The 17,994-nt window shown below is 39.2% G+C and overlaps 1 protein-coding gene across 1 annotated transcript in view; it reads right to left on the reverse strand.

Annotated features, from left to right (window-relative positions):
• Positions 1 to 17,994, reverse strand: part of DNAH8 (dynein axonemal heavy chain 8) — a 272,886-nt gene that overhangs the window by 203,741 nt on the left and 51,151 nt on the right. Inside the window, exons 18-22 of the mRNA XM_046640515.1 lie at positions 14,773 to 14,853; positions 14,249 to 14,365; positions 13,311 to 13,430; positions 1,377 to 1,512; positions 394 to 509 (exon numbers count right to left, since the gene is read on the reverse strand). Of these exons, the coding sequence (XP_046496471.1) occupies positions 394 to 509; positions 1,377 to 1,512; positions 13,311 to 13,430; positions 14,249 to 14,365; positions 14,773 to 14,853 (570 nt within the window). The remainder of the gene's footprint in view (positions 1 to 393; positions 510 to 1,376; positions 1,513 to 13,310; positions 13,431 to 14,248; positions 14,366 to 14,772; positions 14,854 to 17,994) is intronic.

The following is a 17,994-nucleotide window of genomic DNA, read 5'->3' on the forward strand; positions in this document are numbered from 1 at the left end:
GACCAGAGGCGTGAGGCCTAAGGAGAAAGAAACTCTATACCTCCTTCTCAACCTTCACTCTCAACACAACACGGAAATCTGCCCACCCAGCATTTCTCCTGGGAGGGAGTCCACCGCCCATCTGCAGAGCTAGTGAAAAATGCAGATCCCTGGACCTCAAGTGATTTGAAAGCTGAGCTTGCCTATAGGTAACTCTGCTAACACAATAATGGAGAACAAAGTCTCCACTCTGAGTCAAATGCATTGGCATTACAATCCCAGAGGTATGACGTTTACTATATAAGAAGAAACAGTTCTAGTTGTAGAATTGCCTAGAAGCACCATTAGGGGTTACCTACAATCCTGTGAGTCATAAGTCTGTGAAATTGCATGAGGTTGTTTCACAGTAAATACCTTTTTAAATTCATCTTCTTTATCGTTAACATCAACCTCAGTCACAGCATTAGGGTCATAGTCAGCGCTGTCGCCCTCTTCTGTTTCACTGCCAAAAGCAACATGTTTCCTCTGCTCTATAAAGACAAAACAAAAATATAACATTTAATGTTGAACATTTGCCTTACTCTACATGGCCAAACCTTCTTAGGAAACCCCTTCTTAAAAAGTTCGTAATTTAAAATGTGTTCCTGTAGGAATCATCTTGGAATTCAATTTAAATCACCCATCTCAATAGAATCATCATTCTACTAAGAAATATACTCCTTAAATACACTCTGTCTTAGTATATAGAAGTAAGAAACATTTTAAGAGGGTTTTATGTATTATCTAAGTATGTCTACCTTTTGAGTTTTCTAGCTTAATGAGCCGATATTTTTGTATTTTTGACATTTCTGACAAAAACTAATTAAACTATGTGGAAAAACTCCACGAGAAAGAAGACGTGCTATGGATACTTATTTAAGCTCCAAGTTTCTCAGCCTCAGCACTATCGACATTCTTGGCTGTTGGGGGCTGTCCTATGCATTGTAGGATGTTCAGCAGCATCTCTGGCCTCTATCCACTAGATGCCAGTAGCACCACCCAAAATGTGTCACCAAAGCGTGAAAACCAAAAATGTCTCCAGATGTTTAGAATGCAATGCAAAGAAAAACAAAAGAGAGACAGTTAACACAGCAGGACTGAGACGGTTATCCATAGAAAGGCCTGCTTGCGAGGGTGGTACCATCTGGGAACTTGGTTTTCAGGATTCCCACCATTCTCTAACTGATTTTTTAAAAGAAAGGCTCACTGTGCCCAGTTTGTGCAAATGATGCGGTAAATGCTGAACGCCTGCTTTCCTTCTGGGAGTCCGGAAATTTGGTACCTGCTAAGCAGAAGGAGGCTCCTTGAGAACATATCTGTAACTCTTGTAATTCAAACATCATAACTAACCAAATTACCTGGTATATGTTTTGCTGTTTTCCCAGTGTACTTAACTTCATAAATAGCCTCAAATATTGATATAAGTTCTCTAACGGCTTCTTCCACATGCTTACTTTTGTGGTTTAGAATATCAGCCCATTCTTTTGTGTATGTCTGTTAAGTAAAGAAATGACTATTAGTTTCCAGATACTTAAGAAATACTGTGAAACTTATTAAGATGACTTTAATTTATAAAACAATAATTAATGCCATTTGAAAACAGCTAGAGACAGTTACTAACAGTGTAATGTTTCAGAACTAAAACTGTCAATGGCTAAAGGTACAGCTGCTAAGGTCTAAGCAAAGAAAAAAAGAAGAAAGAAGAAAAACTTAAAGTCTTTGGCCTTTATCTGAGTCAATCACACATGGACATCTACATTCACATTTATGTGGTGAAAAGAAAGAAGGCTGAAGAAGTACAGAGATGATGATGTCAAAAGTTGAAAATGAGAAGTGATTTAGAAAAGGACAATCCAAAGTGTTGCTTTGAGATTCAAACGAGATAAGGTTTTTAAGTGAGCATGGTGTTATATGCCAGGCATCAATTTAGGAGCTTTCTGTGTATTAACTCATTTCATTAAATGACAACAACAATAGGTAACATTATTGTCTCCATTTCACACACAAGAAAACTGAGGCTCAGAAAGAATAAGAAATTTGTCCGAGGTCACACAGTGAGTGATAAAAATAGAGGTTGAAACCAGCTTTGTCTGATTCTAAAAGCCTGTATTTTGCTGTCTGAACTTTTCCAACAAACAGCAAAGGCTTTAGGAAGAAGTTAAGAACTAGTTAAATTCAGAAAAGAAAAGTGGCTTACAAAATTGAATAGGCCTTTTGTCAAGTCCACAATATCCATACACTTTAGGAAAGAGAAGAGTAAATGGGAGCAGCCAGTTGGGCCTTCAAAAGCACTTCTGTGGAAGAGCCCGAGCCTGTCCACACAGAGCTCCCTCCAGACAGGCCTTGGGAGGGCCCACATTCCCTGTGTACTGTCCTCGTGTGGTCCTTCTTTAGCTACTGGATTGGAAGAGATACTTCTAAGTTTGTCGCTCCCACTTACAGCACCTCATCTGTATCTGAACCCATTCTCATCTTTTCTCAGTCTTCGGGGAAATTGTGTTCTTCCTCTTACCCAAAGACCTTCTCTGATTCTTCCCACCCCCGCCAACTCTTCTGACGTTGCTCCATCATTCATTCATTCCATCCTTTCTAATTTATCCAACGCAGTGTTAAACATTGGCATGACAATGGTGGCTGAGAGCCACTTCAGTCTAGCAGGGAAAACGAGTGTTAAGCAAGTGGACTCTTCCATCTGATGGTGGCAGACTGGACACATGTGTTTACATACACCACCACCCCACCCCACCCTGGTTGCTTTGAAATCCCCTAAGAAAGGAACTGACACTACTAGTTAGACATGACAGACTGAACACACGTTTATCTCGGCACTTCCCTGGTTTCTCCAGAAACCTCAACAAAACAACAGAGTAATCTTTTAAAAAGAACATGCCCACGAGAATAAATGGGAGGGTGCCACATAAATTCTTCTGTATGTCTCCAATACTATGTAATAATAAAGTTCAGGGGATTCCACAACAGGTGCTAGGACAAGTGAACAGCCACTTACAAAAGAATGAATTAGATGTTTTCCTTACACCATACACAAAAACTAACTCAAAATGAATCATAGACCTAAATGTAAGAGCTAAAACCGTAAAACTCTTGAAAGAAAATGTAGGCATAGAGATTCATGATCTTGGATTAGGCAAAGCTTTCTTAGATATGACACCAAAAGCAGAGCAACAAAAGGAAAAGAAGATAAATTGGACATCATCAAAATTAGAAACTTTTGGGCTTCAAAGGACACTGCTAAGAAGTGAAAAGACAACCCACAAAAAGGGAGAAAAAATTAGCAAATCATATATCTGATAGGGGCTAGTATCTAAAACATATAAGGAACAATCAATTATGACTCAAAAGTAAAAAGACAAACCAAATTTAAAATGAGCAAAGGATCTAAATAAACATTTCTGAAGGAAGGTTTACAGAAGGTTAATAATAATAAGCATATGAAAAAATGCTCAACGTCACTAGCCATTAGGGAAATGCAAATCAAAACCACAATGAGACACTACTTCACACCCACTAGGAAGGCTATAATCAGAAAGACAAATGGTAAGTGTTGGCAAGGATGTAGAGAAATTGGAACCCTCATACAATGCTGGTGGGAATTTAAAATAATGCAGCCATTTTGGGAAATAGTCTGACGGCTCTTCAAAAGGTTAAACCTGAGGTCAACATATGACCCAGCAATTCCACTCCTAGAGAAATGAAAACATAAAACTTATACATTTATGTTCATAGCAGCATTATTTGTAATGGCCAAAAAGCGGAAACAACCCAAACGTCCATCAACTGATGAATGGATAACAAAAATGTGCTATATTCATACAATGTATTATTATTCAGCAAAGAAAAGAAACGAAGTACTAATACTCAATGAACTTTGAAAACACTGTGCTAAGTGAAAAAAGCCACAAACAAAATACCACATATCACATTATACCATTTGTATGAAATGTCCAGAACAGGCAAATCTATAGAGGCGGAAAACAGACTAGTGGTTGCCAAGGCATTTCCTCTCAAGGCAATTTCCTGAGGGTTGAGAGGAAATGTGGAATGACCACTAGTGAGTATGGGATTTCTTTTGGGGTGATGAAATGTCCTGAAATTGTGGTGATGGTTGCACAACTCTGTGAAGACACTAAAACCACTGAAGTGCACAGTTTAAGTGGTTGAGTTGTATGGTATGTGAATTGTAACTCAAAGTTGTTAAAAATAATAATTAGTGCCAGAAATAATTTGAGCCAGGAATTTGGGAAAGAAAACGGAGATGGGAAATGAGAGATGGGAAAGTGAAGGCAGCATGTGTGGAAATTTGGAGAAGTATGGTTGTAAATGAGAAGTGAAGGGAGATGTGGGAAGGTTTTTGTTTGTTGGCAAGAAAAAGGTGAGAGCATATTAGATTGCTGGTGGGACGGGTCCGGTGGGAGGAGAAAGTTGAAGACATAGAGGAGAGGGAAGAAGACTGGTGGAGTAAGTTTGCCAGGAAGGCAAGAAGGAGTGGGATCTAGAGCCCATTTGGAAGGTCTAGCTTTTGAAAAGAAGTAGGAGCTTTGTCCATGGAACCAGAAGGAAGGAAAAGTTGGATGCAGAAGCAGACAACAAAGCACCAAGAGCTCTGATTTTGAAAATTATTTACAAGACTTTAATTTAGAAAACTATAAATAATCCCTGTAACTCTGTCAATGCCATCTTGCAGACACTCCAGGTGCTGGTTACTCTCCATTTGCCCCCTGCCAACCCATTCTCAGCTCTTCTCTGCTCTGCTCTGTGCAGAGGTAAACTGCCCCCTGGGTTGCCTTATTCTCTGATTTCCAGTTAGGTCTGACCCAGTGGGAAGCACCAGCAGAAGCTGGGAGAGCTGGAGGAGAGAGAGGGTGGGGTGTTTCTTTCCCACCCCCTCCTTGCTTGGAGGCCGCATCTCTGATAGAGGCTGTCTCTTCACAAATTCACCTCCTACAGTATGAGCCCTTCCACATGGCTTCAACTTCTACTGGGCTCTGAAAGCACTCTTGCCTTCCCTGGTCTCTTCAGCCCCGGGCGGGTGATGACTTCCCACCATTGGGATTCCTGAGGTGTCTCACCTTGCTGGGATCTTCACTGGTGCTGTCCCATACACAATATCCCCAACTCCATCCTAGTGCCTAAACTCTGATCAAAGAACACTTGGAAAAAAATATATTCGACCCTTGCTGAATTGGATCATCCCAAATAATCCTGACAACTCATACTGCCATAAATGCCAAGGATAAGAAACTTGGATACACACATTCCACAGCAGAGAAACTTCCTGTGTCAGCTGCCAACCCAGCGGCCCAGCCATCTTCTTTTGTTCAACAAGTGGTATAATAATGCCACTGCAAAAATTGCCTCTATATCATGTCATTAACAGTTGAGGCCAAACAAACTAAAGCATCCTTTCCTGATAAGGACCCCATCTCTTCTTGGGAAGACTAGTCCTTGAAGATTAAGACCATACTCACAACTCAATGAACAACACACTGAAATACTGAGGGGAAGTCCAGGGACAGACTTTCTAGGGGTTTTTTCCCTATTTTTTATAATTGAGATATAATTCATACACCACAAAACTTATCCTTATAAAGTGTACAGTTCATTGGTTTTCAGTATTTTCACCGAGGTCTGCAACCATCACCGCTATCTAACTACAGAACATTTTCATCACCCCAAAAAAGAATCCCCAAACCCATTAGCAGTCGCTCCCCATTCCCCCATCTCCACAGCCCTGGCAACCACTAATCTATTTTCTCTTTCAATGGAGCCAAGTTGATTTTGTTGATATAATTTTGAATACCCTTTCATGTATTTACCAGTGTTTTCCTATCATAAGTTGGATCATAATATTTCCCTGATTTTCTATTCCATTTGTATATCTGTTCATATACAGATAAGTCAGTCAGGGTCCAGTCATGAAAACAGATGCCACACCAGCTATTTTAACAGTAACATCCACCCCTGGGGCGTGGGGGAGCACAAGGAGGAAGTTGGAGTTATTAGAACCTGGAGCTGACAAGTGAGGGAGGTGCCCGGCTGGTGCTGCTGCCTCAGGAGCTCAGAGGGTCCTCATGGTGCTGGTACCTCTGAGGGGCACACGAGGCTGGTACTGGAAGGGCTGGAAAAAGCTAGAGCCTGGGATTAACACCACTGTCAGGGTGAAGAGCTGTTGCCCATGTGACTGTGTCAGAAAGAGGAGGCAAAAGGGGAAAGAGCAAGTCCCTGCTCCCTCCTCCACCCCACTTCTAGCACATGATTGGCAACGCCTAAAAGGGAGCCAGCAGGCCAAGGAGAAATGCAGTTTGCAGAGTCCCAGCCCCAGCATCACAGAGCAGAAGGTCCAATTTGAAGCTGGCAGATGATAGCTTTTTAATAATTAACATAAGCTGTCCTAAAACCACAGTCCGATGCTCTAAGCCAAGGAACACTGCCCTGACTGCAAATAGCCTTGGTTCCCAAATACGGTCTGAAACCACTGGTTGGCCCAAACTAACCTCGTCCTTAAAAACTAGTGTTATGTATGGCATGTTTCCAAAACTGATTTCTGCCCAGAGTGTTACCTGACTTGCCCTGTCATTACCCATTTTATTCTGCCTTCACTATAATGCCCCACTTGATGATAGGTTTGCAGGAAGGCAGCCCACCTGTTACTAGAACTTAGATTCCTCTGGTGCGAGTGACTGGAGTATATTGATTGGCAAAGGCACTCTTCAAAATTCCATCTCCTGTATCTTGACTTAGCATTGAGACATCACTTACCTCATAATAATAGCTTCTTCTGTTGTGCCATCAATGCAAACACCACATTCATACTCAGTCACCCTTAATCTATTCCAATTTCCTTCGTTTGTGTGATCAGTTCCTCTTTCTGGGCATATAAAAGTTCTTTGCTGGTGTGTTCAAAGTAAATTCTCTCGGTAGCATGAATTTCTCCCCACTGAGCAGTTGATAGTGTCTGAACAGTTATAGGTACATATCAGTAGAAGATAGTTTTCCTTGTAAAGGGGACAAAAAGAAGGAAAGCAACAAAGCAACATAGGAATTTCCCTGCTCCTTTGCATTCTGTTCGTTTATAAGTGAGACTTAGTACGACGTGCATACAGCCAGATTGGAGGATGAGCGAGAAGAAAATGACAGGTGGGAAAATACCCCTTACCCCCGGGCAGGAAACAGGAGACTTCTTTGGAAAACTTCAATTGCTGAAAAAAGACCAGTATAGCATTTGAATGGCTCTCCCTCTGAGAATAATACGAAATCCAGGAAATAGAACAGACGGGGAGGGTCCCAGGTTAACAATTTTGCAGCTGACCTGGAGAGTAATCAACGCAGGTTGAAACAGGGATTCAGAGGGCTCTCAGGGGAGGTCTCTTGGGGGGAAAATAAGGGGGTCTCTCATATAATAGTGTATTTGAAAGAAAATGTGAAGAGAAAGACAATTAGAAACCCCAGTAAAAATTAAAAGTTGTATATGAGAAAAGATATATTACATGTACATTACGTGGTTTTGCATTGGCTAATATTTATATAGGCATAATAAAGTGTTGCTATTGACAGCTACTGTTTAACTAAAAGTGCTTTTATAACTATATTGAGAAGTCAAAGGAGGAGTGGTAGAGGATAGGGTCAAAGAGCTAAATGCTCACTTATTAAAGTAGGAAGATAATAATGTGCAAATTTGCCAACTCAAGAAATACTACCTATAGTATATTACTAAGGGATGCATAAATAATTCTATAATAGCTAAAAGTTAAAAATGAATACCTTTCCTAGCATGCAGATTGTGATCTCCAAATACCATTTCCCACTGGTAACATGGAAAGAAATGAGGGCTACCTGGAGAAATGGGTGATCTCAGATCTGGGCAAGAAATGCACAAGATGAACCTAAGATTCCTATAGTTCCAGAAAGCAAGGAAGCTTTCAAAGACTTCTGGAATCATATCAAAAACATAAAAGCCAGCCTGAAAGATTACTGGACAAAGATGGGAAAATTTAACCATCAAAAAGAATCATGACTGTAATAGACTGAATCCTTCAAGTATTTAAAAATCCATAGATTCATAATGATATTTAAACAATTTAAAACTCAATGGTCATTTTATAAGTTGCTAGTGAGCCAACTCATTATTCTGAAAAGTTTTCTGTACAAATGCTATTTCAGAATAACCAACCAGTTAATGAGGGACATTTCTTCTTTATAGAAATATTTTATTCATAAATACTAAAATTAGAATATCAACATTTGGTAACCTCAAATAAAATAATGGCTCTAGGCAACAATAAGCAAGGGCTGCTAAATCTTTAGGTGAAACCTTTAGATGAAAGGTTGGTGGAAGACTATACTGATGGATAAAGCTGACTGCCCTCTGAACCTATTGATCAATCTTCTTAACACTAAAAGGGAAACAATCTGATATTATGTGCCTCCTGATGTAATGTAACAGGAAATACATAGTATCACCTCTGAACTAGTCTGTCAGAAAAAGAACAAGAAATTGAACCTGAACTAAATCAAGCCTTTAGATCGAATTAAAATTTACAGGAAATTCAGGGGATAGAGGAATATGTTAACATTTTAAATCACACTACTAGGATGCAATCAGCAAAATATAGAATATGGAAAATTCCACAGGGCAAATGATCCCATTTCTTCAACAAATAAAGAGCCTTAAAAGAAGGAAAGTCACAAAGGACTTGAATAGACTTTCTTTTCTCCAAAGAAAATATACAAATCACCAATAAGCACATAAAAAGATGCTCAATATCAGCAGTCATCAGGAAAATGCAAATCAAAACCACGAGATACCACTTCACACTCATTAGGACGGCTACTATGAAAATTCTTTTTAATTAAAAAAATTTTTAATTTAATTTTTTTATTTTAAATTAACAAGTGTCAGCAAACATGTGGAAAAATTGGAACCCTTGGGCACTGCTAATGGGAATGTAAAAGATGCCGCCACCGTGGAAAAAAGTTTGATGATTCCTCAAAAAGTTAAACATAGAATTACCATATGATCCAGCAATTCCATGCTAGATATATACCCAAAGGAATTGAAAGTAGGGACTCAAACAGATAATTACACACTAATATTCATAGTAGCATTATTCACAATAGCTAAAAGGTGGTAAGAACCCAAATATCCATCAACAGATGAATGGACAAACAAAATGTGGCATATCTATACAATAGAACATTACTCAGCCATAAAAAGGAATGAAATTCAGATACACATTACAATATGGATGAACCTTGAAAACATAACGTTAAGTGAAATAAGCAAGACACAAAAGGACAAGTATTGTATCATTCCACTTATATGAGGTACCGAGAATAGGCTAATTCATACAGACAGAAAGTAGAATAGGGGTTATCGGGAGCTGGGGGAAGGGAGGACTCGGGAACTACTGTTTAATGGGTACAGAGTTTCTGTTTGGAATGATGAAACTGTTCTGGAAATAGATAGTGGTGATGGTCACACAACGTTTTGAATGTACTTAATGCCTCTGAACTGTACACTTTAAAATGGTTAAAATCGCAAATTTTATGTTACATATATTTTGCTACAATAAAAAACATTGCAAGCAAAAAAACAGGAGGGATGGTAAAAAGAACCTTAAGAGACACATCAATCAAATGCAATACATGTGATATGTGAACCCATTTGGCTCCTAATTCAAACAGACCACCTTTAAAAAGACATTTTCTATGAAAGCTATACATATGCATGACCTACGATCCAGTAATTTCACTTGTAGGTATATACCCACCAAAATAAGTGCTTAGGTCCACAAAAAAAGAAAAAGAACAAGAATGCTCAGTGTACTATCAAAAGCTATAAACTATCCAAATGCCCTCAACAGTAGAATAGATAAATTGTAATAAATTCCTACAATGGAATACGATACAGTAATGAGAATGAAAGAACTACTGCTCCACACAACTGCACAGATGAATCCCACAGACCTGATACTGAGCAAAATACGCCAGGCATGAAGAACATGTGCTGCATGCCTCCATTTATACGAAATTCAAACACAGACAAAACTAACATACAGTGATAGAAGTCACAATGGTGATTACTTCTGGGGAGTGACTACTGCCTGGAAAGGAGCACGAGGGAACCATTTGTGGTAAGGAAGCGTTCTCTATCTTGATCTTGGAGATGGTTACAAGGGTGTGTCAAATGTAAACATTCTTTGAATGGTGCACTTATGATTTGCACACTTTGCTGTATACACATTATATCACAATAAAAAAGAAAAAGACATCAGCCTAACGTGAAAAGCAAGCTTTCCCCAACCTCCAGGTACTGCCTCTCATGAGAGGACGGGCCACAACAGCAGTAACGACAGTGAGCTGTGGTGGTGGTGGTAGTGGCAGCTGGGATGGTGGTGGCCATGTTAGAAGAAAAAGAAAAGTAAGCTGAAGTCACAGCTTCTATGGGGGGTTTTTTTCCATAACCAAAATACCAAATAAGGCCTTGGATCCCTCACAAGGGTAGGAGGCTGGACCTGAGACCTCCCATCCCCTTTCCTGACATAGCATCAGGCAAATCAATGGCTGTAGTCTCAAGGAAAGTTGACTGTCTTGGTTGAGGCTCTGAGGTGGAGGGCCAAATTCTCCCCTGGGAATTTACAACCACTAGCTTACCCTCAGACAGGGTCTTGAGTTTATACTACCTTGTAGTTTGGAAAATTCTATCATCTGGGAAACTAACATATAGTTGTCCTGAGTTGGTAAAACTCCTAGGTACCACATAGGAGCAAATAAAAATGGACAGGTTCTCAACCAAACAGACATGCGTGCATTGGCTCTCAATCCAAAATATTAAAAACACAAAGAAATAAGTCACCTGAGCAAGAGTTGGCAGAAATAACAAAGAGCAGAATCAGACCCTCCAATTTCTTCAGATAATAGAATTGTTATAAAATATATTTTAAATGACTAAATAAAAAATAGAATCATAAACATGAGAAAGGAACAAGAGTATATAAAAAGACCAGATATATTTGTAAAAGAACAAAAAATAACTTCCAGAAATAGATGAGTAAATTCAGGTAAATAGAAAACACACAGTAAGAGGGTAGAGAATAGAAGTATACCCAAATATATTGACAGAATAATTGTATATAGACTAAAATTTTCAGTTTAAAAAAAAAAAAACAGAGACTTTTCAGAGTTAGATTAAAAGCAAAATCCAGGGGGCCGGCCCCATGGCCAAGAGGTTAAGTTCGCGCACTCCACTTCGGCGGCCCAGGGTTTCACCCATTTGGATCCTGGGCGCGGACACGGCACCGTTTGTCAGGCCACACTGAGACAGCATCCCACACGCCACAACTAGAAGGACTCACAACTGGAACATACAACTGTGTACCGGGGTAATCTGGGGAGAAAATGCAAAAAAAAAAAAAAAAAAAAGATTGGCAATAGTTGTTAGCTCAGGTGCCAATCTTTAAAAAAAAAAAAAAATCCAGTTAAATTTTCTTTATAAGAGAAAACCTAAAATAGGAGAACCCAGAAAGGTTGAAAATAACAGAATAGAAAAAGATATACCTGGAAAATAATAACCTAAAAAAACTGGCGTGGGGCTGGCCCCGTGGCCGAGTGGTTAAGTTCGCGTGCTCCGCTGCAGGCGGCCCAGTGTTTCGTTGGTTCAATCCTGGGCGCGGACATGGCACTGCTCGTCAGACCACGCTGAGGCAGCGTCCCACATGCCACAACTAGAAGGACCCACAACGAAGAATACACAACTATGTACCGGGGGGGCTTTGGGGAGAAAAAGGAAAAAATAAAATCTTTAAAAAAAAAAAAAAAAGCTGGCGTAACTAAAATTAATATCAAACAAAATAGACTTCAAGGATAAAAAGCTTAATAATGTTAAAAGGAACAAATAGCCAGGAAGATATAATCATTCTAAACTTGCATGCTCCAAGAACAGGATGTTAAAATGGGTCGTTTAGTATTGTTTCCATTGCAGCCAAGGCCCCAATACTGAAAACAAATGATTTTAAGATCCTACAAGGGGGGAAGGAGGCAGTTCTTAAAAGGTAGCGGGGGAGGCAAGCCTCAGCCCATTGCCCACCTTGAAGCTATAGAAGACAAGCTTGATCATTGGTAGAGATTTGGTAGAAATAAGTGTAGTGAACTTCAAAAGAACTACTCAGAGACCTTGACCCACGTCCTCTAGAATTGAGGGGTGGAGAGGGTGACCCATGCCTTAGTCCCGAGGCAAGAGGCTGGCTGGCTACCCTAACCGCTAAAGGCAAGAAGCGGTGTCCCGAGAAGAAGCAGCTGAATTTCCAAAGAAAGAGGAGCAAAGGCATCTGTCTCCCATGGGCCAGACTGGATCCCTTGAGATGGAGCCACCCTTGGTTGTCTTGAAAAGGACACTAGCAAGGTGACGGAAACCACCAGAGTAGGTGTAGCTGAAGCACAAGGCAGGCAAGAAAGAAAAAAAGAATTCAGTTCAAGACATAAAGTGTGTGCTTTTGAGAGTGCTTTTGTGTTATAGGCCAGCCCTCAAAAACGATTAGACAGGGTTCCTGTCTTTGTGCTTTCCAGCCAATGGAGGACAAATAGGTACTCAAATAATTTCAATTTAATGCGATGCTGAGGAGGTTAGGTTTTATCCTGTAGGACTGGATGCCACTGCTATTGAAGGATTGAAGCTGGGGGGTTTCACAATCAGATTTGGCGGCAATGTGGAGGATGGATATGATGGGGCCAAATCTGGAAGCAGAGAGACCAGTTGGATCAAACCATCGACTGCTAAACTCAAAATGAGCCCTAGGGGCCTCACCTAAGAAAGGAGTAGTAGATGTGGAAAAGAAGAGTCAACTCAAGCAAAACCTGAGTAAGAGGCAAAGCCTGCCTAAGCCTTAAGACTGACTGGGTTTAGGAAATGAGAATGAGGAAAGGAGTCCAAATGACTCCCAGATTTCTGGGTGACTTAAAGGGAAAGTAAGTGGTAGTTAAAACCATGAGAATAGACGATGTTGCCCTGGGAGCATGCACAGAGAAAGAAGAGCAGTGAACCACTGACGGAACCCCGGGGAACTCCAGCATGAGGTTGAAGACATCAGCAAGATAATGTCTAGGGCATGGCCATGGGCTTGAGCTGTTGAAGCCTTGTGAGTCTTCTGAGCTGAAGACATCTGAAAAAGCTAGAATACGTAAATGCTACTGACACAGATTTCCTCTTTTAGGTAAACTCGCATTTTAGGTTTATGAGCTAGAATCTCTATGATTAAAATATCACACACAAATCATACCTCATTGAGCGTCAACATATCTTCTACTTTGGTCGCTCGACCTTCAGGCAGGGAAATTAACACCGTTTTGGCTATCTCCTTTAGAACTGTATCGATATGCATTTCACACAAGTCACTGACCTATCAACAAGGAAAAAATGTGGAAGAAAACTCTTCTTTCATCCAAAATGTACTTGAGTTATCAATTAATTTAGAGGACTACATCTGGAAACTTGCATCCTAAGCTAAGCGTAATTTGGTGGAAATTTTAGGAGTACGTCGGCAAAGAAAGCTTACATGGATCTAAAGTTTTATTGAGCAGCAACGTGTGCCATAACAGCATATGTGTTATCTCCTTGAATCCTCATTCCAGCCCGTGAACCATTACAATCCCAGTTTCACAGCTAAAGAAACCAAGGCTCAGAGAAGTAATCTGTGGAGGAACACACAGCTGCTAAAAGGTAGAGAATCATACCTAGGTCCATCTAACTTCCAAGCCTCTGAGTTTTGCCTGTTACATCATGCTGCCACCACAGACAGACTAGCACATCTAAAAAGATATGCATCTTCTATGCAGCAGAAGTCAGAAATCAACGGACAGTCTCCAGTTAGATGACCGCCTCTTCTAATTAATATTAGATGTATTAATGTTAATACTTAAGCATGCCATTCTGCCATCTTCCAGAGTCTACAATTGTCTTATTTTCTAAACTACACTGTGGAGTTGAACTACCATTTTAACATATTAAAGGCAAGGTAATTCAGAGACAAGAACAAGGCAACCCTAAATGAACAGGCCCCAAAGAAGTTAAAGAAACACAAAGCATTATTTTTTTTTAACTTAATGGATGTCCTTTTAGGTAAAAGTCATAGATAATTAGAGCCATCATAGATAATCAAACTATTACTTATAGCCTGCGTATTAGTGTAGGCAGTTTTAAAAAATTTATTTATCATACCTTCTTTAAAAGTTGATTGAACATATTCAAAACTGAGTCAACTTCTTGAAAGAAGCTTTCTAGTGTTAAAGATGACCATGTTAATATTGTGAGCCCTTGTCGCAACACAGACTCCACCTAGAAAAAGAAAAAACATAATAGTTTCCTTTATTAATAGGAGCATCTGCATTTATTAAAAAGAAGGCTTTCTTTTATTACCTGGAAATATTATAGGTTATGTTTCCTTAATTATATTTCCCTTCCATTATACCTAGTAAAGGTGACTTTTTGTTTTTAATCATCTTTGGCTGTCCATGAAGCAATCATGGATTCTCAGAAAGTGCTCATTATTTAGATTTAGTTGTTTTTCAAAGGCAACAAAACTTAGACAAGAAATCATTCCGTAGGAAAAATAGAGCTATAAAGTTGAAGTGGAAAGATAGAGGGTGTAGGCAAGAATAGATGTTTTAAAATCCATAATCTATAGAACTGGAATCTAATTTTAAACAACAGGGAAATGAATATAAATCTTCAATATTACTAACCTTTTTCATTTTAGGGGTCATCAGATTGACAAACACAGAAGGCACTTCCTGACATAACTCATCATAATACTGCAGAAGGCCCTGTTAAAAGTCAAAAAGGCATGTTTTACTTTAATTTATTTTAAAGCAACAGTCATACTTTGATTCATACCAGGAAGGTTTCATTATACCTGTTTCCTCATAGTCCTGCCAAGAGGGAGGCTGCTCATTTAAATTTATACTAATTTACCGTAAATTACCTGAGCATCTCCCTTAAATAGAGAGTCAATGGAGCTTTCTAGATCTGCTCTTTTCATACTTATTATTTAATTGCCTTTCTAGATTTATGCTATTTTCAAAAGTTTGGATAATTATCTTTTCATGATGTCTGCACTATGCATGTTTCCCCCTTCTGTTCCTTGTCTTCCATCATATTAAAGCATACTTATCACTGATGTGACATTTGTTTTCTTGAATCAAAATAAACATACAGGGGGTAGGCCCAGTGGTCTCGTGGTTAAGTTTGGCGCATTCCACTTGGGCAGCCCAGGTTCATTTCCTGGACACAGATCTATACACTCATCAGCCATGCTCTGGCGGCGACCCATGAACAAAAAATAGATAAAGATTGGCCACAGATGTTAGCTCAGGGAAAATCTTCCTCAGCAAACAAATAAATAAATAAATAAAATGTACATATAATCAGAATTAATAAGCTTTTCTATTTACTTTTAGATATTTTTAGAGATGAACCACAATGATCAATTTTTTTTTTCCTGAGGAAGATTGGCCCTGAGCTAATATCTTTTGCCAGTCTTCCTCTTTTTTTTCCTTGAGGAAGATTGGCCCTGAGCTAACATTTGTGCCAATCTTCCACTATTTTCTATGTGGGATGCCCCCACAGCATGGCTTGATGAGCAGTGTTAGGTCCTCATCAGGGATCCGAATCTGTGAACCCTGGGCTGCCATAGCAGATTGCATGAATTTAACCACTATGCCACTCGGCCAGCCCTATGAGGATCAATTTTTGACCATTTTGTAATTTATTGCACTATGTGATGGGAGATGTGGATTCAAATTAATTCTTCCCCAAATTAATTAATATTAAACTGTTTCAGTGTTTACTTAATAGTTTCAAAGTTATTAATTCCTTTCCTCCTTTTCTGTTACTTTTCTGTAGTTGAACTTTTATGTGTACTTGACACTTGTCAAAGGACTTTGACTTTCATAATATCAATCAATACTATCTAAAATCCTGTAAAATGCAATGCAAGTGACATTAACTTCAATTTAAAACAGTACATTGACCACAGCCAACATCATACTCAACGGACAAAAACTGAAACCCATTCCTCTCAGAACAGGAACAAGACAAGGTGCCCACTTTCACCACTCTTATTCAACATAGTACTGGAGGTTTTGGCCAGAGCAATTCGGCAGGAAAAAGAAATAAAAGGAATCCAAATAGGCAATGAAGAAGTAAAACTCTCGCTGTTTGCAGACGACATGATCTTATATATAGAAAACCCCAAAGAATCCATAGAAAAACTATTAGAAACAATCAACAACTACAGCAAAGTTGCAGGGTATAAAATCAACATACATAAATCAGTAGCATTTCTATATGCTAACAATGAACTAACAGAAAAAGTTCTCAAGAACTCAATCCCATTCACGATCGCAACAAAAAGAATAAAATACCTTGGGATAAATTTAACCAAGGAAGTGAAAGATCTATACAACGAAAACTACAAGACCTTCTTGAAAGAAATCGAAGATGACATAAAGAGATGGAAAGACATTCCATGCACACGGATTGGAAGAATAAACATAGTTAAAATGTCCATACTACCTAAAGCAATATACAGATTCAACACTATCCCAATCAGAATTCCAATGTCATTCTTTACAGAAATTGAACAAAGAATCCTAAAATTCATATGGGGCAACAAAAGACCCCGAATTGCTAAAGCAATCCTGAGAAAGAAGAACAAAGCTGGAGGCATCACAATCCCTGACTTCAAAACATACTACAAAGCTACAGTAATCAAAACAGCATGGTACTGGTACAAAAACAGATGCACAGATCAATGGAACAAAATTGAAAGCCCAGAAATAAAACCACACATCTATGGACAGCTAATCTTTGACAAAGGAGCTGAGGGCCTACAATGGAGGAAAGAAAGTCTCTTCAACTAATGGTGCTGGGAAAACTGGACAGCCACATGTAAAAGAATGAAAATCAACCATTCTTTTTCACCATTTACTAAAATAAACTCAAAATGGATCAAAGACCTAAAGATTAGGCCTGAAACAATAAGTCTTCTAGAAGAGAATATTGGCAGTACACTCTTTGGCATTAGCTTCAACAGAATCTTTTTGGACACGATAACCCCTCACATGAGGGAAACAATAGAAAGAATAAACAAATGGGACTTCATCAGACTAAAGAGCTTCTTCAAGGCAAGGGAAAACAGGATTGAAACAAAAAAACAGCCCACTAATTGGGAAAAAATATTCACAAGTTATTTATCCGACAAAGGATTAATCTCCATAATATACAAAGAACTCACACAACTCAGCAATAAAAAATCAAACAACCCAATTACAAAATGGGCAGGGGACATGCACAGACATTTCTCCAAAGAAGATATACGGATGGCCAATAGACACATGAAAAGATGCTCATCATCACTAATCATCAGGGAAATGCAAATCAAAACTACACTAAGATATCACCTTACACCTGTTAGAATGGCAAAAATATCCAAAACCAAGAGTGACAAATGTTGGAGAGGCTGTGGAGAAAAACGAACACTCATACACTGTTGGTGGGAATGCAAACTAGTGCAGCCACTAGGGAAAACAGTATGGAGATTCCTCAAAAAGTTGAGAATAGAAATACCTTATGACCCAGCCATCCCACTACTGGGTATCTATCCCAAGAACCTGAAATCAGCAATTCCAAAAGTTCCATGCACCCCTATGTTCATCGCAGCATTATTCACAATAGCCAAGTCATGGAACCAACCTAAGTGCCCAGCAACTGATGATTGGATAAAGATGTGGTATATATATACACTGGAATACTAGTCAGCCATAAAAAGGACAAAGTCGTCCCATTCACAACAACATGGATAGACCTTGAGGGTATTATGTTGAGTGAAATAAGCCAGACAGAGAAAGACGAACTCTGTATGACTCCACTCATAGGTGGTAGTTAACATATGGCACTAGGGGTGA

Source organism: Equus quagga, chromosome 15 (assembly GCF_021613505.1).
Source record: "Equus quagga isolate Etosha38 chromosome 15, UCLA_HA_Equagga_1.0, whole genome shotgun sequence".
NCBI classification, from domain to species: Eukaryota; Metazoa; Chordata; class Mammalia; order Perissodactyla; family Equidae; genus Equus; species Equus quagga.